The 21,339-nt window shown below is 41.5% G+C and overlaps 2 protein-coding genes across 5 annotated transcripts in view; one reads left to right on the top strand and one right to left on the bottom strand.

Annotated features, from left to right (window-relative positions):
• Positions 1–813: 813 nt before the first annotated feature.
• Positions 814–10,410, bottom strand: LOC123774171 (transmembrane protein 170B). Of its 2 annotated transcripts, none has more exons than XM_045768307.2 (3): positions 10,299–10,410; positions 8,323–8,630; positions 814–3,177 (listed from the first exon to the last, which is right to left on the bottom strand). In XM_045768307.2, the coding sequence occupies exons 1-3, from the start codon at positions 10,350–10,352 to the stop codon at positions 2,982–2,984; spliced, it is 558 nt and encodes a 185-aa protein (XP_045624263.1). In that variant the 5' UTR covers positions 10,353–10,410; the 3' UTR covers positions 814–2,981. The 2 variants fall into 2 exon arrangements, with proteins under 2 accessions (XP_045624263.1, XP_045624262.1); XM_045768306.2 differs by having other exon boundaries at positions 10,233–10,390.
• A 5,468-nt stretch (positions 10,411–15,878) lies between these two features.
• Positions 15,879–21,339, top strand: part of LOC123774172 (nucleoporin p54) — an 80,257-nt gene continuing 74,796 nt past the window's right edge. For 2 of the 3 annotated variants that reach the window (XM_069312721.1, XM_069312718.1), the window contains exons 1-2: positions 15,879–15,999; positions 20,643–20,732. In XM_069312721.1, coding sequence (XP_069168822.1) covers positions 20,726–20,732 — 7 coding nt within the window. In that variant the 5' untranslated portion in view covers positions 15,879–15,999; positions 20,643–20,725. Of the gene's footprint in view, positions 16,077–20,642; positions 20,733–21,339 lie in introns of all 3 variants that reach the window. The other variant, XM_069312719.1, reaches the window with a different exon arrangement.

Below are 21,339 nucleotides of genomic sequence, written 5' to 3'. Positions count from 1 at the left end.
GTTGTGGGGTTGCATCCTAGGAGGGTTAGTAATTCAACCCTATAGGGGGCCCCAATATAAACCTCACATGTACTAAATTATCATCATTAGCTTGGGTACCTGAGGGTGCTCTGTCTCTCTTTCCCCTCAGAACATGCATTATATGTGCCCAATATGTCACTACACTTATTTGTAATATTGTTATTTTGATGGTATATGCGCCCAATAAATATACGTTACCACACTTATTTTCAATATTGTTATTTTGATGGTATATGCGCCCAATAAATATACGTTACCACACTTATTTTCAATATTGTTATTTTGATGGTATATACGCCCAATAAATATACGTTACCACACTTATTTGTAATATTGTTATTTTGATGGTATATGCGCCCAATAAATATACGTTACCACACTTATTTTCAATATTGTTATTTTGATGCACCACTATAACAACATTGTGGTTACATTATGTGAATGTGATGAACAACCGAAATCTTTTGAAAACCTCTATGGAACATAGAGAGGCATGAGAAGGAAGCGCCAAGCCATTACAACTATATAGCACTTGGGAGGGGTCAGGATAAGGATTTGGGATGGGACGAGGGACAGGAATGGTGCCCAACCACTTGGATGGTCGGGGATTGAACACCAACCTGCGTGAGAGTCGGCCCCAAATTTCCCTATGATACTCTGCATGCAATCACAAACCACTAACGTAAGTTGCAAGAGCCTAACAGCAGGTGTCTGGACTCAAACTTCGGCCAAACAGACAGACAGATAATCTCTTTTATAGATACTGTATATCAAATTAAGAAATTAAAACAATTTTGGTAAGAACAGTTTCAATCACTACATACAAACATGGTTGGTATACATCTAAATAGCTGATAAAATATTAAAAATATTCAGCCAAATTACTGTACAAAAATATATTAACTGTATTACAATTTTATTGATAAAACAAGATTACTTCAGCAATTTTTTTTAAGAGCATAACTGTGTAATGCCCTTTTTAAATAACAAAGCCATCATTTATTATCAAATACTGTATCTATGTAATATGTTCTCTAAAACAGCAAAAAACTTTTAAAACATAAGGTAGCACTCTCTGGTACCTCACTTTATTGTTACTTCATCATGTAACCTAATGCTAATCCAAAACCGTTTCAGAATTGTAAATAATGGACATTACAAAGCTTCTCTGATGAATGACATGTTGCACCACATTTACTTACATGGTAAGCAATACATACAACCACAATTTGCAAAGAATGTAGAAAACATTATTTTTATTCACTGCTGTTCTGTACTGTACAGCCATTTACATTCTCTAATTCATATTTTGTCAACAAACATTTGCTGTACCCATCAACACTCAACATATGTAGTGGGTAATTTGTGGAATAAACGGAGGTGAAAAAGCACATAATGGTACAGTACCTCCACAATGACTGGTGGCCGGCAGGAACTCATCAGTAAGTACTGTACTGCTAATGAAACTCGTATTGAAAATCCAAATACATCAATAGTCTACCAAATACAAAATGAACCTGAACAAAACCTAGGTAACATATTCCACACTGCCTACCATTTTATGGGGGTGTGTAATGCTCAACATTTTATCATAGAAAGTATAGATCGGATCTGATCTTAAACATTATTCTGCCATTCCTCCTAGGACTTAAACCATGAATACTCAAACTAGAGTACATATAACCCTGGTACTTTCTCTAGTGCATGTCCTTGTTCCATGATCCCTCTGCTGTCTACAGCAAACTTGGAATACTCACTCACACACACACACACACACACACACACACGCTCAAGCAATCGTGGAGCACGAACATGGGTGAGCCCCAAGGATACACACATACGTACCCCAGTTTGCACATCCCGCTTAAACTGAATTCCGGGACTTGCAGGCCATCAATGGAGGGACTGGCACGGTATTGCCAGTGGCTGGAAGCACACAAGCAAACAAACAATGCTAAATGAGTGCAAAAAAATTATGACTTAATTTTCTTTGCAGTTATATTAATTAATAAACCAAATGTGTAATCCAGAAAAACACAAATACCCTGTACTGCATTCCACTCTCACCATACAATCATTATTTTGTATAATAAAAAAACTTGACGCATGGAACACTTCATTGACTCATTCATTACCGTTACCCTGTCCCACTTTTGTGGGACAATGACCCCGGCAAAATTAGCAAACCTCATTAGACACCTGATAGCACATAAAACTGACATTCTATTATATTGCAAAATGCTAAAGTATGCCACAACTGATAATACAGAGTAAAACAAGGATTAAAATATACTATATTTTAAATCTGCATGTTTTTTGGTGAACATTCCATCTGCTTTTTTAAGAATAACAGTGGTGGATGGACTTCTATGCATTCAACTGGAATGTACTCTAATGTGCAACTACATACAGAAGACACATTATTGGGTACTCAGATGCAGACATTAAGTCACAGTATCCTTTCTGAAAATTAGAAACATCTGAACCCCACACATCTGAAATTAAATTAAATTAGCCCCACACATCTGAAATTAAAGCGACGACATTTCTGTCCATCGTGGACTATTATCAAGCCGTATGGATATTTTTACAAGGCCATGAAAGGTGGGGGGATAATGCACTGCCAGTTCTTAACTTCCTCTTCTAATCGTTTAATGCTGTATAATCAGGCAAAAACTTCCTTTCTAAACATTAATATTCCATTCATGCCTTTTCATCAACAACATACATATTACAAATGCATATTATAAATAAAGGATTATTAATTTTTGTTAGTAAAATCTATTGAGAGTATATTTACATAACAGTATATATATATTTCTGGCCAATTTATTATTTACAATTACTTTCTTCCATCACATCATAAATGCAGTTTCTGTAATACATACAGGTATCAGTAAGCAAAACAAATATCACTACTCCTCACGCCTTGCAATAATGTAACACCAGTGTTGCGGCGCTTATAGAGTAGGCATCACTCGGGAAAATGAGATAAGGATGTAGAGCGTTGTCTGAGATATCCCACATATCATCGCATGAATAGGCTGTAAAGATACCTTGGCCTGATATAATACAAATCCCACAGCGGCGCTGGTGGCCGCGCACATGAAGAATGTGGTGCACATGCCAATTATTAAAATACAGGCAGCTGAAAACCTGTGAATGATAAAATTTGATTAGCTTTTTCCACTGTAATTATTTAATGAAAGGTTAATATTAATAAGTGGCACAAAAATTGACAAGTTATTTTCAATGTTACTGTTAGTTTAGTTCATTTATTATGCACCCCATACCCATCTTGTGGGTGGTAGTGGAAAGGGTTACAGAGGCACATAATGGGCTCAGGGACTGAAACCCACAATTCAATGTTACTGTGCTATGTAGTTTTTACATTAAGAATGAGCAGAGAAGAATAGGAATCAGTCTGTCTGAAATACCACAAGATCAGTACAGTATATGTACAATATGAGCAAACTGGGTTGAAGCCCAAGAGCTAGTGATTTTCTAGGAAGACCACCTCTATATTTTCCAAAGTTACACACTCAGTATACATGGCAACCCTTCAGTCCCCCCCCCCCATTTTTTATTTTTAAAATAAAAAATTACTTTACCTGAATTTTACCCAAGGGCCACTAATACTAGTGGCCTCGAAGAGGACAGGAAGCCAACAGCTTGTCAAAGGTCCCCCCCCCCATTTGCCCTGATCTTTTCTATCTGTATTTTAAAACCCAGCAGGTTTGGCGTTTGCAGCTTTGGCGGGTATGCGGTTCCACGGGTTTACAACCGTATGGGTGAAAAAGCATCTCCTGTTTTCTGTCCAACATTGTGGCTTGTTGAGCTTGAACTCGTTGCTCCTCGCACGTGTTACATCTGTCCTTTTGAAGAAATTGTTCGGATAGACATCCTCTAAATTGTTTAATATTTTAAAGGTTTCTATGAGATCCACCCTGTCATGCCTAGTTTGCAGTGTTGTTAGCCCTGTGGCTACACATTTAAATGTGTATCGATGTTCTGCACTTTTTATTATAGAAATCTCTCAAATAAAACACTAGTACATAATACTGTACAAGTGTAAAAAGTAGTAAAAGACAAATCAGTAACACTGAAATAAATCAGTATAAATATTATATTTATGGAAATGCCTTCTGCACACCCGGCTTGGGCCACTTGATGCATAAACACTCAAATACTGTACTGCATCGGTGATGCCATTGCGAGATTGCATCCCTACACCACAGCCGAAAGCTACTTTTTATTCTGTTTTTCCCATGAACATGGAACACATTTGAACAACATTAATACAAAATTAAACATTTATTTTTTTTAGGTGCGCAGTGCAGGGGTTAACACAGACGTGTAGGGGCCCTTGGCCTTCTCACATCATCCTGTTATTTTTTACATGCCTGAATTGCAGATGCTTCGTATCTGCCACTGGTTCCTCAGATAAACCGTCATTATCTTTTGCATTTTAATACTGTATTACTTTGTCATCTTTCCCTGCTATAGGAGAGATATCATAGGTAAAAGATAAAGGGAGCCTATTGAGGAAGACCAGTTTAGAATTAGAGCATTCACTGTAATGAAATACATTTTCTGAAATATGGTTTCTCAGAAAATCTACCAGTATCTAGCAGTGGTAGATACTGGTAGGTAACACATACAGGTAGATACACATATACATATACTGGTAGATAATGTAATATATTACAGTACTGGTGATAAAATCTACTCGGTATCTGCCAGTGGTGCCTAAGTGGTTCCCTCAATATGTCGCCAAAGGAGCCTTGCCCAAGGAATGACGAGTGTGTTGGGCTCAATGTGAGGGATCGTGTGTCCCTTACCTTCCAGTTGGTGGCTATGCCAGCTGGTGATAGTATACCCATTTTGTTTTATGGGGAACTATGATTTTTTTTTTCCTTGACAGTTAATGTGTGTTTCTTAGGTCTGTTCCGAGTTGAAAGTTCTAATCTGACCTGTTTATCTCTCAAGGTGGAGTTTTCTCGTTGGTGAATGGCTAACATGCACCTTGCCTAATTTCAGGGAGCAAGACAATTAAAAAAGGCACTTGGTCCCATAGAAGGGAAATTATCAGGGAAAGCACCAAGCCATTACCACTAAACATTACAATTAAACATTACCTTTAGCCATTTCCTAAACAGAGATGCAGGGCCAGAAAACAGGATTGGTTCAACAGAAATTGCGAGAGGGCCAGAGACCAAAAGACACAAAAATGGAATCAATATAGGAAGAGGCCAAACCCCCAAACATATACAGCAGTAAGGAGAGAGGCAGAAAGAAATTTTGAAAAAGGGATAGCGGACAAATATAAAACAGAACCAGGCCTATTCTATAAATTCATAAACATCAAATTGCAGGTAAAGGATAACTATCCAGAGGTTGAAAATGGGAAACAGATTCACCGAAAATGAAAAGGAAATGTGTGAAACATTAAACAAAAGATTCCAAAGTGTGTTTGTACAAAATGAAATCTTCAGAGAACCAGACACAATGAGAATTCCAGAGAACAACATAGAGCACATAGAAGTGTCTAGAGATGAAGTGGAAAATATGCTCAAGGAGCTAAGTAAGAATAAAGCAGTTGGCCCAGATGGAGTTTCACCATGGCGTCTGAGAGAATGTGCATCTGAGCTCAGCATTCCACTTCAACTGATTTTTCAGGCATCCCTGTGTACAGGAGTCGTAGCAGACATGTGGAAACAGGCTAACATAGTTCCAATCTACAAAAGTGGCGGCAGGGGAAGACTCCCCCCTCAATTATAGACCTGTATCATTGACAAGTGTAAGTCAAAATATTGGAAAAAATAATTAAAACTAAAAAGGTAGAATACCTGGAGACAAACGATATAATATCAGATCATCAGTATGGTTTTCGATCTGAAAGATCCTGTGTAATAAATTTACTCAGTTTCTATGATCGAGCAACAGAGATTTTACAGGAAAGAGGTGGTTGGGTTGACTGCATCTATCTGGACCTACAAAAGACTTTTGACAGAGTTCCACATAAGAGGTTGTTCTGGAAACTGGAACGCATAGGAGGGATGACAGATAAGCTGCTAACATGGATGAAAAATTTTCTGACTGATAGAAAAATGAGGGCAGTAATAAGAGGAAGTGTATCGGACTGGAGAAATGTCACAAGTGGAGTATCTTATCTTGAGGTTATCTTGAGATGATTTCGGAGCTTAGCGTCCCCGCGGCCCGGTCCTCGACCAGGCCTTCTTTTTGTTACACACTCCCCCAGGAAGCAGCCCATAGCAGCTGTCTAACTCCCAGGTACTTATTTACTGCTAGGTAACTGGGGCATCAGGGTGAAAAAATCATTTTGCCCATTTATCTCCGCCTCCACCGGGGATCGATCCCAGAACCTCAGGACTACGAATCCGAAGCGCTGTCCACCCAGCTGTCAGGCGCCAGGTACCCTGAGTACCTCAGGGTTCAGTTCTTGCACCGGTAATAATGTTCATTGTCTACATAAACGATCTATCAGATAGAATACAGAATTATATGAACATGTTTGCTGATGATGCTAAGATAATACAAAGATAAGAAACTTCAATGATTGTCATGCCCTTCAACAAGACCTGGACAGAACTAGTATATGGAGCACCACTTGGCAAATGGAATTTAATGTAAATAAATGCCATGTTAAGGAATGTGGACTAGGAGAACATAGACCCCACACAACCTATAAATTATGTGAGAAACTTTAAAGAAGTCTGATAAAGAAAGAGATCTAGGGGTGATTCTAGATAGAAAACTATCAGCTGAGGACCACATTAAGAACATTGTGCGAGGAGCCTATGCTACACTTTCTAACTTCAGAATTGCTTTTAAATACATGGATGACGATATACTAAAGAAACTGTTCACGACTTTTGTTAGACCAAAGCTGGAACATGCAGCGGTTGTATGGAGCCCATATCTATAGAAGCACATCAACAAACTGGTAAAGGTGCAAAGACATGCCACTAAGTGGCTCCCAGAACTGTAGAACAAGAGCTACAAAGAGAGGTCAGAGGCATTAAATATGCCAAAACTAGAAGAAAGAAGAAAAAGGAGTGATATGATCACCACATACAAAATAGTAACAGGAATTGATAAAATTGATAGAGAAGAATTCCTGAGACCTGGAACTTCAAGAACAAGAGGTCATAGATTTAATCTAACTAAACACAAATGCCGAAGAAATATAAGAAAATTCACTTTCACAAACAGAGTGGTAGACGGCTAGAACAAGTTAGGTGAGAAGGTGGTGGAGGCCAAGACCGTCAGTAGTTTCAAAGTGTTATATGACAAAGAGTGCTGGGAAGACGGGACACCACGAGCATAGCTCTCATCCTGTAATTACTTAGGTAATTACTATATAGCACTGGGGAAGGGCCAGGATAAGGATTTGGGATGGGACGGGGGGCAGGGGGATGGTGCCCAACCACTTGGACAGTCGGGGATTGAAATCCGACCTGCATGAAGCGAGACCGTCGCTCTACTGTCTAGCCAAAGGTTGGTTGGGCAAAGTGTTTTTTCCCATGGAAAAAGCAAAAGTCACCCAGACGACTGGCATTTCTGCTCATGCTATCATGCTTAGTGCCTTAAGCTAAAGGAAGCCCCCAAAAAACTGTTCAGAAAGAGGCACTTAATTACTCTCAATACTAGTTTTTTTTTTTTTTTTTTTTTTTTTACATTTTCTTTGTACAACGGCATACATAACATATACTGGTGAACAAACTTTTATAAACTGTGCATTTATACATGCCTTATGGACTTGATGCAGGCACACAACATATTGTGTACCAATTTCCACAGAAGGAATCCTACTTATGCTTAGTTTATCAATTCTTGCGTATCACCTTACGGTTATCTTGCGATGATTTCGGGGCTCAATGTCCCTGCAACCTGGTTAGTTCATGGTTGCTGGACTGGTCAACCAGTGCTGTTGGAACCAGCTGCTCGCAGCCTGACGTCCAACCACAGTTTAAACTGATCACAGGTTATCTTGAGGTTATATCTTGAGATGATTTCGGGGCTTTAGTGTCCCCACGGCCAGGTCCTCGACCAGGCCTCCACCCCCAGGAAGCAGCCCGTGACAGCTGACTAACACCCAGGTACCTATTTTACTGCTAGGTAACAGGGGCATAGGGTGAAAGAAACTCTGCCCATTGTTTCTCGCCGGCGCCTGGTATCGAACCCAGGACCACAGGATCACAAGTCCAGCGTGCTGTCCGCTCGGCCGACCGGCTCCCTATAAACAGTTTAATTCAAGAATTAAAAATCACATCTTACCTTCCATATTTATGTCTTCTGAGCATCAAAAATGCGATGGTGGCAGAGACAATATGGATAAATAACAAAGAGAAGAATCCCCAAATGAATATTCGCTGCCATAATTCAGGGAAACTTTCTAACGCCTTGGGATCCGATTCTTCAGCATACGCTGCATCACGTTGGGTACTGTACGCCACGACGGCCTTTACACCTCGGAGAACCCCTACCAAAGGGCCCCAGATTACTAGTGCTGCGATGGCCCTCAAGAGTACCACACCAAGACACCATCTCTTATGGTGCATTTTTCTTGTCATACATTCTAGGACCTGTAAAAAAAAAAATTGGATTTAGTTGCAATGCTTCGTTTAATCATTTACATGTTCAGGCTTAACTCTAATACCCATTACATGAGATATTCAATTAATCAAAGTTAAATTTAAGTAGAATGTCATTCACTTGGACCACCGGAACCTTGAACCAGGGACCACAAATGTGGTCCTGAATTCCCGGGACCTACCACAGTGGTACCTAGCACAGTGGTGCCTATCACAGTGGTGCCTATCACAGTGGTACCTAGCACAGTGGTGCCTATCACAGTGGTGCCTATCACAGTGGTGCCTAGCACAGTGGTGCCTATCACAGTGGTGCCTATCACAGTGGTGCCTAGCACAGTGGTGCCTATCACAGTGGTGCCTAGCACAGTGGTGCCTATCACAGTGGTGCCTATCACAGTGGTGCCTATCACAGTGGTGCCTAGCACAGTGGTGCCTATCACAGTGGTGCCTATCACAGTGGTGCCTAGCACAGTGGTGCCTATCACAGTGGTGCCTAGCACAGTGGTGCCTATCACAGTGGTGCCTAGCACAGTGGTGCCTATCACAGTGGTGCCTAGCACAGTGGTGCCTACCAGTGGTGTCTACCAGTGGTGCCTACCACAGCAGTACCTACGAGTGGTGCCTACCACAGTGGTGCCCACCACCGGTGCCTACCACAACAGTACCCACCACAGCAGTGCCCACCACCGGTGCCTACCACAACAGTACCCACCACAGCAGTGCCCACCACCGGTGCCTACCACAACAGTACCCACCACAGCAGTGCCCACCACCGGTGCCTACCACAACAGTACCCACCACAGCAGTGCCCACCACCGGTGCCTACCACAACAGTACCCACCACAGCAGTGCCCACCACCGGTGCCTACCACAACAGTACCCACCACAGCAGTACCCACCACCGGTGCCTACCACAACAGTACCCACCACCGGTGCCTACCACAACAGTACCCACCACAGCAGTGCCCACCACAGTAGTGCCTACCACAACAGTACCCACCACAGCAGTGCCCACCACAGCAGTGCCCACCACAGCAGTGCCTACCACAACAGTACCCACCACAACAGTGCCCACCACCGGTGCCTACCACAACAGTACCCACCACAGCAGTGCCCACCACCGGTGCCTACCACAGCAGTACCCACCACAACAGTGCCTACCAGCGGTACCTACCACAGTAGCACCCACCACCGGTGCCTACCACAACAGTACCCACCACAGCAGTACCCACCACCGGTGCCTACCACAACAGTACCCACCACCGGTGCCTACCACAACAGTACCCACCACAGCAGTGCCCACCACAGTAGTGCCTACCACAACAGTACCCACCACAGCAGTGCCCACCACAGCAGTGCCCACCACAGCAGTGCCTACCACAACAGTACCCACCACAACAGTGCCCACCACCGGTGCCTACCACAACAGTACCCACCACAGCAGTGCCCACCACCGGTGCCTACCACAGTAGCACCCACCACCGGTGCCTACCACAGCAGTACCCACCACTGCAGTGCCCACCACAGTAGTGCCCACCACCGGTGCCTACCACAGCAGTACCCACCACAGCAGTGCCTACCAGGGGTACCTACCACAGTAGCACCCACCACCCCACCATACCAGGGGACCAGGAGCCAGCGGCTCGTCACAGTACCCACCTGAGTACCGTGGGTCAGGTCACCGTGGTGGGAGAGGGACTCATCAACACTCATCAGCCTCGCCTACTTGTCAATAAACAAACACTGTTGCCACAACCATCTTCACTAACACCTAAGTTACTCCTTTAACTCTATGGCTCCCACGGCCATATATATATATTTATATATGATTTAACTTGTTTATACTAGCTTATCTTTTTTTTAAAATGGTGGGATATTATGCTTTTTTGGGCTAAATTTTGACGCAAATATTGACAGGTCTAAATTGCTAAAAGTAGCGCGCTGAGGGGCTAAAAGTAGCGAGCTGAGGGGCTAAAAGTAGCGAGCTGACGGTCTAAAAGGACGAACTGACGGCCTAAAAGTAGCGAGCTGATGGTCTAAAAGTAGCGAACTGACGGCCTAAAAGTAGCGAGCTGATGGTCTAAAAGTAGCGAGCTGACGGTCTAAAATTAGCGAGCTGACGGTCTAAAAGTAGCGAGCTGACGGTCTAAAAGTAGCGAGCTGACGGTCTAAAAGTAGCGAGCTGACGGTCTAAAAGTAGCGAGCTGACGGTCTAAAAGTAGCGAGCTGACGGTCTAAAAGTAGCGAGCTGATGGTCTAAAAGTAGCGAGCTGACGGTCTAAAAGTAGCGAGCTGACGGTCTAAAAGTAGCGAGTAGACATAGCTGCATTAGAATCAGTGTGCAGTTCCGGGTCTTGGCCTCCACCGCCTTCTCACTTGTTCCCTTGTAACTTGTAACTCACTTAATGTAACACTTATATGCTGTGCTTCCTATATTAACCTGCTATGTTAAATGGGATTCTTGTATTGTGATTTGTCTATTTGTACTCACTGAATTTGTGCGCCCCTTGAGGAGGGACTTGAAGTAGGGGGGGGTAGAAATAGCCTAAGCTACTCTATCTCTTTTGAAATGTATATTTTTATTGTCTCAATAAACATACTTGAACTTGAAGTGGACTTTAATGTTTTTTTTCGGCAGCTTTATTTCCTTAATTTCCGAGCTGTTTTCTTTACCGTGTATGTTAGTAATAAAGTATTCCTATATTTACAGTTGTTTCTCCCTGTGAAGATTATTAAACAATGGTGATTATAAGGGCGCGGAAGTTCAGCCTGGCCAGGGCCGCCAGCAGCCCTTGGGCCCGCTCCCAGTCTTTAATTTGGCACCTTTGTGGCACCTCTTGGCACCTTTGTGGAACCTCTTGGCACCTTTGTGGCACCTCTTGGCACCTTCGTGGGACCTTGGTATAAGCTTAACATGTATATATACACTGGCTGCCTGTCCCCCTACACAATGATTTATTATTACCTATTATTTTATCATTTAATTTAAATATTAAATAAAATCATTTATTTAAATATTATAGTAAGTACTTAATAATTTAATAATAAGTAGTAAGTACATAAAAATGATTAAAAAGTACAGTTTAGTCATAGGAAATTCCTAGATTGGAATTCACTACCAAATTTCGATATATCCAAGTGTTTTTAGTGTGAAATGCTGTTATTATATGCATAAATTGTTGTTTTAATAATATTACGCTTAACCACTTGGGCTGGACGGTAGAGCGACGGTCTCGTTTCCTACAGGTCTGCGTTCAATCCCCGACCGCCCAAGAGGTTGGGCACCATTCCTTTCCCCCGTTCCATAGCCTGACCCCTACCGAGTGCTATATAGTAATAATGGCCTGGCACTATCACTTGATAGTCCCCTCCCCCCACCCTCAATAATATTACGAGAGCAGTATTTACGGGCTATTCATGCCCGTGCCACCTCTTGGGTGGCTTAATCTTCATCAATCGAGAGCAGTACGTCCTAACCAGATGTTATATGATGATATCCTCAACAGTTGATAAATAATAGTAATTGCGGAACTCCAGTTATCTAATAATTATCATAAATGGTATAAAACCTTATCATAAGCCAAGGGATTTGTAGATCAGTGTTTAAAGGGAATTCGGAGGTAATAATGATACAGCTGATGCCATCTGTCGGCAAAAGAGAACACTATCAACTGGCTGGTCAATAATGGCCATAAGATACAGCTTACGCCATCTGTTGAGATCAAATTACACTTATAACAAATTACCCCATAAAATACTACTAGCGCCATCTCTTTTTTTTCCAACGCACTATAAATAGCCAAACAGCAATCCATAAGGCGGGTTGTTGTGCTCGGGTAGGAGGTTCCTAGCTCCGCCCACAGATGGTATGGGGTGCATAATAAATGGCATATCATTGGTAGAAACTCTTTGTTGACATTCACACAACAGCCAATCACAGGAAGGGATCAGCTAAAGGTGCCATCCACTTAATAAATCATCTTTATTCAGCACACCATCCTTGCTTATGGAATTCTGCTTTAACTTTAATTTACCCAAAAAAAGTGAAGTGTTAATTATTTAAAGTGTTAATAAAGTGATAATTAAATATTGCAGGATATAACAGATGTTATATAAACATAGGTTGGCTACCTAACTTGAGACGTTATTATTGGGGGTTGCCTTGACACAAATAATGATACGCTGCTCTGCCCTCTTATTCGAGTAAATTATTCAGTTAGATGGAGATTTCTGTCAGGTGCAAAACAGAAACTGTTGTTCTTTTTCACAACAACCTTGTTGTTGTGCACAAGGACCTATTTCTTAGTTTAAATTTAATTCATAAAAGAGTGTTGGTGTTCCCCGCAACAGCCAATCACAGGAAGGTATTTCCGGAAGCTCGGCCTCCTTATGGACTCAGCACATCGCTCTAGCTCATGGCTCTCTGTTTCATCTCTTGTATATACAAACTATGACTTTTTCGATTACTGTTATAATTAATAATATGAGATATAAAAGTTTTTACACAAAATGGCTAAATTCTGTCATTAAATGGACTTTGTCTGGTATACATACAATCATACACTAGTTTATTACCATTCATCCATTACATTAATTTCAAATATAATGTATACTGTCTAGTTTTTTTCCTCTCGCCATTACTTGGTGCAATATTTGAAAGTTGTCTATTTATTTATCGATCTATCTATTATCTTGTATTTATATTTACAAGTTTCTGTGCTTGGAAGAAAACTCTGCATTGAATTGGGACTAATTTATTAAATAATATTATTTAGTATTAATTAATATTTACAATTATTATTAATTACAATTATTTATAGCTTAGTTACTTTCATGTAACTCGCAATCGTACATTCTTAACTTTAATAGCCCAAATTAGCACATCTTGCTTTTAAATTAGCCCAAAAAGTAGTAAGAAGCGAAATTAAAAAATTGGGAGCGCAGGGCTCTCAAAAGTAGCCCAATTTGCTATTTGTAGCACAATAAACAAACACTGTTGCCAGAACCATCTTCACGAACACCTTAGTTACTCCCATAAGTCTATGGCTCCCACTGCAATATATATATATCTATATAAGATTTAACTTGCTTATACTAGCTTACTTTTTTTAAATTATTGGGTCTTATGCTCTTTTTTAGCTAAATTTTGACGCAAATATATATTGCTTGAATTATTTTCTTATATTAAAGGACTGGTCTAGAATCTGCATTTCTTAAGATGAAGTCGAATCCAATGTTCCTTTTATGTTATAGCTTTATATGTAGCGAAATGCAATGTCTAACACTACAATTCTTTGTATTTTGTTATTAATAATAATTAAAAATACTACTAAACATAACAGACAGAAGTTTTCTTCATTAACAGTTTTTTGTGGGAGATTGGCTATTGGGTCTGGCGTTCGTCTCTAAAAGCGTGCCTTTAGCTTAATGTAAACATTAGTCTATTTGCAATTTGTAAATAAATTAAATAATTAATTATTAGATAGACCAGCTATTAGATGTACCAACCACTTGGGGTGGACGGTAGAGCGACGGTCTGGCTTCATGCAGGTCGGCGTTCAATCCCCGACCGTCCACAAGTGGTTGGGCACCATTCCTTTTCCCCCGTCCCATCCCAAATCCTTATCCTGACCCCTTCCCAGTGCTATAAAGTCCTAATGACTTGGCGCTTTCCCTTGATAATTCCATTCGTGTCTCGATAACAGTATAACTGTTGAACTGACTCTTCCGTTGAATAAGAATCTTACAAGTGTCTTACACACTTATTGTGACGACTTATACTGAATTTTGTAACTAGCTCATCAAGATTGTAACTTGCTTAGCTAAATGAATTGTGGGGTTCAGTCCCTGAGCCCATTATGTGCCTCTGTAACCCTTTCCACTACCGCCCACAAGATGGGTATGGGGTGCATAATAAATGAACTAAACTAAACTAACGCCCATCAGCAAAAAGAGCAGGAGGAAAAACCAGCACTGCTAAAAGCAACAACAGTTGGAACAATCACTGTATCTGTGATTGGTCTGTTATAAGTGACTTCAGACCTAATTGTATGAGGTACTTTGAGCTCTGTAATCACTTCATACACTCAGGAGTATTGGAAGATATTCTTGTGCTGTACCCAAATTTTGCTAATGGGAGCTAATAGATCAGCCTTACACTTCATGTTCTCACCTGGGGCCAGATTCACAAAGCAGTTACGCAAGTACTTACGAACCTGTACATCTTTTCTCAATCTTTGGCGGCTTTGTTTTCAATTATTAAACAGTTAATGAGCTCCGAAGCACCAGGAGGCTGTTTATAACAATAACAACAGTTGATTGGGAAGTTTTCATGCTTGTAAACTGTTTAATAAATGTAACCAAAGCCGCCACAGATTGAGGGATGATGTACACGTTCATAAATACTTGCGTAACTGCTTCGTGAATCTGGCCCCTGATTTTAAGCCAGAATTGATTTGCTTTTGTATTGAGGCCGGTGTTTTCTCCCCTGATTCCATGTATCCTGTGATACATGGATACATGATACATGGAACCATCCTGTGAGATGGGAATAACAGATGAATTTAAGCCAATTGTTTTTTTTATCTACACTGTGTAATCTTTCATATAGAATAGGGTAGCAGCACATTGCTGTGTATACCTAAACTTGTTAAATAAATATAAGACAAATGCGTGCTAGTGGTTATACAAGAATGTAAGAATTGTATATATAAATAAATAAATAACAAATAAATGTGGAATTTACAAGGACATCTAATTATCTACATTGAAACTAATGACAGTTTGGAGCAATTACAGTACACTTTATATAATTGCTGTATCCTTTACCCCTTGCATTGTGCTTCATATTTATTGTCTTTTAACGTGTTATTGTTCACTATAGCTAAAATACACTTTGATTTGTAGGTGAGATTAAAAGTGCCTTGGATTAAATGGCTTCCCAGAGTTTGTACATACAATGCTGCTATTACGGCATGCTTCTCAGTGACTGGCTAACATGCCTAAATAAGTTGCCCTTTAGGCAAAAGTTAACAAATAATAAATTAAATAATGTTACTGTATATAGTTTTCAACCTTACATAACCCAGCGCTCGCTAATAATATTACCTCCATTTCATCTAGCACAAGTGCAATCTCCAGTTATTTCTACATAGCACCATAAATATTTACCGAATAAAAAGTTAACACATTAATATTAGTGTAACGTAATATAATGCATGGATTACGGCTGAGAGGAGCCCCCGAGGACATGAGGAAGAAGAGATAAAGAGGAAGGGTTTAGGCAGGCGGCCGCTGGCGTATAGGAACCATTGTTGTTGAGGCCTCGCTCTTGTTGTCAACACTCGTGGTAACCATTAAGGTAAATAACACCTAACTCACCTCACTTTATCATTTACTCCGCTTTGAAATGTGAAATCCGCACCTCTCTTAGAAGCAGTAAGTGTTGTATTGTTCTTTACATAGATCTTGAAGGAGCTTTTGATAGCTGTGCGATTGACTGGGCGCCAATCCTTAATTGTAGCTTTTGATTGTTAAACGATTGGGCTATCTTGAGGTTATCTTGAGATGATTTCGGGGCTTTAATGTCCCCGCGGCCCGGTCCTCGACCAGGATACCACCCCCAGGAAGCAGCCCGTGACAGCTGAGTAACACCCAGGTACCTATTTACTGCTAGGTAACAGGGGCATAGGGTGAAAGAAACTCTGCCCATTGTTTCTCGCCGGCGCCTGAGATCGAACCCGAGACCACAGGATCACAAGTCCAGTGTGCTGTCCGCTCGGCCAACCGGCTCCCCTGGCGGGTCGTATTCCGGGGCATAATTAGGATTAAGGACCTGCCCCAAACGCTACACCTCCCAGTGGCTGTACAAGAATGTAAAAACTCTTGTATATATAAATAAAGGAATTTAAATAGCATTCCTAATCAAGCTTGTGCCCGTTTAGGCGTAAAAGGAAGATTACTTCTATGGCTACAGTCCTATCTTATTAACAGGAACTCCAAAGTTTATATACACAGCGGGTTTTCCAGATATAGCATTCCAATTCGAACAGGTGTTCCACAAGACTATTCTAAGCCCCAAACCGTTTTGCTGCATTCTTAGCCAATTTATCTAACTCCATCCTGTTCACCTCTCAGCGTACGCTGATGACTTAACATTGTATTATTCAGACAATGCCCTACCTTATATAGTCTCAACAATGCAAACGGTACTTGACCACCTCATTGATTGGACACAACAATGGAGCCTTCAAGTTAGTACTACCAAAACCTGTTATCAGATCTTCACTAAAAAAAGACTTGTTCATCTACCCACCCTCACAATACACAACACTCCCATCCAACACGTACGAGAACATAAATACCTTGGCATGCACTTAGACTCGCCCTCACTTACCTGGAAAGCACACATTCAACACCTTAAACAGACGACACAACCCCGACTCGCCATACTTAAAGCCCTCACTGGCACCACCTGGGGAGCACACCATAAAATTTAGCTCCGTTTCTATACAACCTACATTCGCAGCCAACTAGACTATTGTAGCCAGGCATATGCGTCGGCTGCGCCTACTAACCTACAGAGCCTTGAGGTCATACAAAACGATGCCGTGTGACTTACATTTGGCGCAAAGCATTCCACTCCTATCTTGGGCCTTCAGGGGAGGGGGGGGGGGGGGAAATGGGCCTTACAAGGTTAGCCACCAGACGAGACATAATGTGTGACAACTATCTCATTCTGTACATATAATCACATTTTACAATAAAGTACTAACATATGACTATAAGCCTACTGCTAGATGAATGAATTTAGTTATAAATAAGAAATTAATTATTGAAATTAATTTGCTGTACTGTCTGAATTGTGTTAGTAAAACAGCATTCTTAGCTGGTAAGGTGACACCTTGAAGTGTAGGAACATCTATGGTGATCAATAACCCAGAGGAAATTCTATTCACGCCATGCACGGTTAGCGTCCCTTGTAATTAATGGCTGCCTCTTCAATCGTAGCCACTGGGAACACCACCTGCTGGCAAGGTGTTACGGTATTAATGTGAAAAATACAAATTTATGTAAACAATCTTATTGGGATCCACAAATCAATTAAAAGTTTCTTGTTATATGCTTACTGTTGTTTTAAGAATTGCCTGCTCATAATTAGCACCAATATGTCACTAACTCCCTCTACTTTTAGAAGGTGCCTTTTAGGGCGCCTGACAGCTGGGTGGACAGCGCTTTGGATTCGTAGTCCTGAGGTTCCGGGTTCGATCCCCGGTGGAGGCGGAGACAAATGGGCAAAATGTTTCTTTCACCCTGATGCCCCTGTTACCTAGCAGTAAATAGGTACCTGGGAGTTAGACAGCTCCTACGGGCTGCTTCCTGGGGGGTGTGTAACAAAAAGGAGGCCTGGTCTAGAACCAGGCAGCAGGGGCACTAGGCCCCAAAATCATCTTAAGATAACCTCAAGATAAGATACCAATATAGAGTAGAGGTGCCATGGGCACAATCAGAGAATACTGAACATCAGAAGTCCACAGCTGTTCAATACCCTCCCAGCATGCATTAGAAATATTGCTGGAATAAAAATGAATGTATTCAAGAGGCACTTAGATAAGTTCTTGCAAGAGGTGCCGGACCAACCAGGCTGTTGTGGATATGTAAATATACGGCACGCATAGACGAGATAAAACACCTAAATTATTGGGATCGTCTCAAAGCTCTCCAAATGTACTCTCTAGAAAGGAGACGAGAGAGATACCAAATAATATACACATGGAAAATACTGGAGGGTCAGGTCCCAAATCTACACAGTAAAATAACAACGTACTGGAGTGAACGATATGGAAGAAAATGCAAGATTGAACCTGTGAAGAGCAGAGGTGCCATAGGCACAATCAGAGAGCACTGTATAAACATCAGAGGTCCGCGGTTGTTCAACGTCCTCCCAGCGAGCATAAGAAATATTGCCGGAACAACCGTGGACATCTTCAAGAGAAAACTGGACGGTTTTCTAAGAGAAGTTCCGGATCAGCCGGGCTGTGGTGGGTACGTGGCCCTGCGGGCCGCTCCAAGCAACAGCCTGGTGGACCAAACTCTCACAAGTCGAGCCTGGCCTCGGGCCGGGCTTGGGGAGTAGAAGAACTCCCAGAACCCCATCAACCAGGTATCAACCAGGTATGTGGGCCTGCAGGCTGCTCCAAGCAACAGCGTGTTGGACCAAGTTATCACAAGCTGACTCAGGGAGTAGAAGAACTCCCAGAACCCTCTCCAGATATGATCCAAATAACATAATCAGATCTGATCAATAAACTGAGAGCTAGATATTTTGCCTGGGTTAGAAACGGAGCTAATGGGATAATCTGCTAACAGCCGTGTTGTGGGAATAAGGGTACAACAAGGATTTTAAGGACACTGTGTGTCACAATCCTCCATGTTATTGGTCCAGATTCCAGTGGCCAACTCCCTCCCCACACTCAAAGTTATTAAATTGGGAGGTGTCTTTTAATTTGAGTTGTTACAGACTTTGAAGTACAGTAAATATACTAATTTGATTTATATATAAGGTATTACATTTAATCCATACACTTTAGGTCATTAACAAGATTTAAGAGAATTATTTCAGTTACTCAACAGTGACGTGGAACTGGTTGACGTCACAAATATTGCATCTGCCCATCTGCACATTTTATTTAAAGTTATTATTTAAAAACAGAGGACAAGTCCTCATAGTTATTCATTAATAGACAAATTTATTATTTGGTTATTTATATTTATTGGTGGGAATATTTCCCACAGCTGAATGATCATACTCATGCATAGGAGGATATGAAAATTTGTCCCCCTGAAGCAAAAGACCCTCCGGAGTTGGAACCAAGGTCCAGGAAGATTCGTACAGGATCCATTGACATATCTCAGACTCCCCCCTCAACCTGTCACAAATTCTTCAGGGTAAGAATTGCTGGACAAGGTCCGCACCTGGGACAGAAACATTTCCTCCAAAGGAGAAGGCTTGGAACAGGGAAAGGGGGATGGGGAAGGAGTGTCAATTGTTAAGATGATTGCCCTGAAACCCTGGTGGGACCAGAAGGCTTAAATGCCTTCACCATAAGTGTGGATGGAGCTGCCCATCCGGAGAAGGGCGAGCTGCACCCTGATCTAAACCCTGCCTCAACTTTGAAACCCGGAGATGCTTTGGAGCCAAAATCGGGGAAGGGGAGACCAGAAGTAAGGCCAACCATACCTGCGAGCAAAGGAAGAGAGGGCGTGTGGAGATGAGTGAGGTGAGGAGCAGGTAAGAGAGTGAGGTGACATGTATAATCTCTTGCCTGCTCCTCACCTCTCTTACACTTATATTTGCCTGTACCTTCTGCTTTTTTTTTTTTCAGGTCAGCACCACTCCTGTGCCAGGTAAGTTCACTACGGGCTCACCATAGCCTGAGCTACTTGCCCCGCTCCTGTGCCAGGTAGCAGTCTCCGTGGAGTCTCCGTGGTGTAGTGGTAAGACACTCGCCTGGCGTTCCGCGAGCGCTATGTCATGGGTTCGTATCCTGGCCGGAGAGGATTTACTGGGCGCAATTCCTTAACTGTAGCCTCTGTTTAACGCAACAGTAAAATGTGTACGTGGATGAAAAAACGATTCTTCGCGGCAGGGGATCGTATTCCAGGGACCATAGGATTAAGGACTTGCCGAAACGCTACGCGTACTAGTGGCTGTACAAGAATGTAACAACTCTTGTATATATCTCAAAAAAAAAAAAAAAAAAAAGGCAAGTTACGGGCTCACCATAGCCCGTGCTACTTGGAACTTGTTCCGAGTAGCTGAATCTATAACAACAACATGCTTTTCTTTCACACACAGCTTGATAATGATCCAAGACAAACCAAAATGTCGTCGTTTCTTCACTTTCTGATGTGTGGTTTAGTTATCGTATCTTCATCCACGTTACTGTGATTCATCGTCTGCATTTACAAGTATTGGAAGTTTAAGTAGCCTTTATGTTTCAGATTGCTGCGGAAGATTGGTTGTGAAGATCACTACACTCTGAAGGCCTGTATATAAGTATCCTCGAGTATCGTCATTAATCATTATGTCTAGTAAGTTGCTTTTGTTATTTATGATCTTAATTATTCTTTTAACCTCATGGCTTGGATTAGAAAAGGTAGGTAGCTATCAGGGGAAAAGCGCCAAGCCATTACGACTATCTAGCACTGGGAATATGGTTAGGATAAGGATTTGGGATGGGACGGAGGGTAAGGAATGATGCCCAACCACTTGGACGGTCGGGGATTGAACGCCGACCTACATGAAGCGAGATAGTAATTTTTAGATAGTAATGTTGAATATACCTGTAATTGAATAGATTAGGAAATAATCAAGGTTGTAAGTAGTGGCGGACTCTCAGGTGTTATCTCACCACCACCTTACCACCCTGCTAAACTCATTTGAGCATACTACAACCATGGAATAACATTTAGCTGTTTTTATATAAATTTTCTATGGAAATCTAGCACACCTTATTTTTAAGACACAATAAATATGTTGTTTTTTTACTGTAAAACTATCTTAAACTGCTTCTGTAGTCGTCAGGTGATAGGGGGCTGGTGTGCCAATATTTTGTGGGAGATTTAATATGTCCTGTAATATTTAAAAGTCCTTAAAATATATTAGAAATGTTCCTGAAAGCCTTGGTTTCCTTCCTGG

The sequence above is a fragment of the Procambarus clarkii genome, chromosome 73 (assembly GCF_040958095.1).
Source record: "Procambarus clarkii isolate CNS0578487 chromosome 73, FALCON_Pclarkii_2.0, whole genome shotgun sequence".
In the NCBI taxonomy this organism is placed as follows: domain Eukaryota; kingdom Metazoa; phylum Arthropoda; class Malacostraca; order Decapoda; family Cambaridae; genus Procambarus; species Procambarus clarkii.
This window is presented reverse-complemented; position numbering and strand designations above follow the sequence as displayed.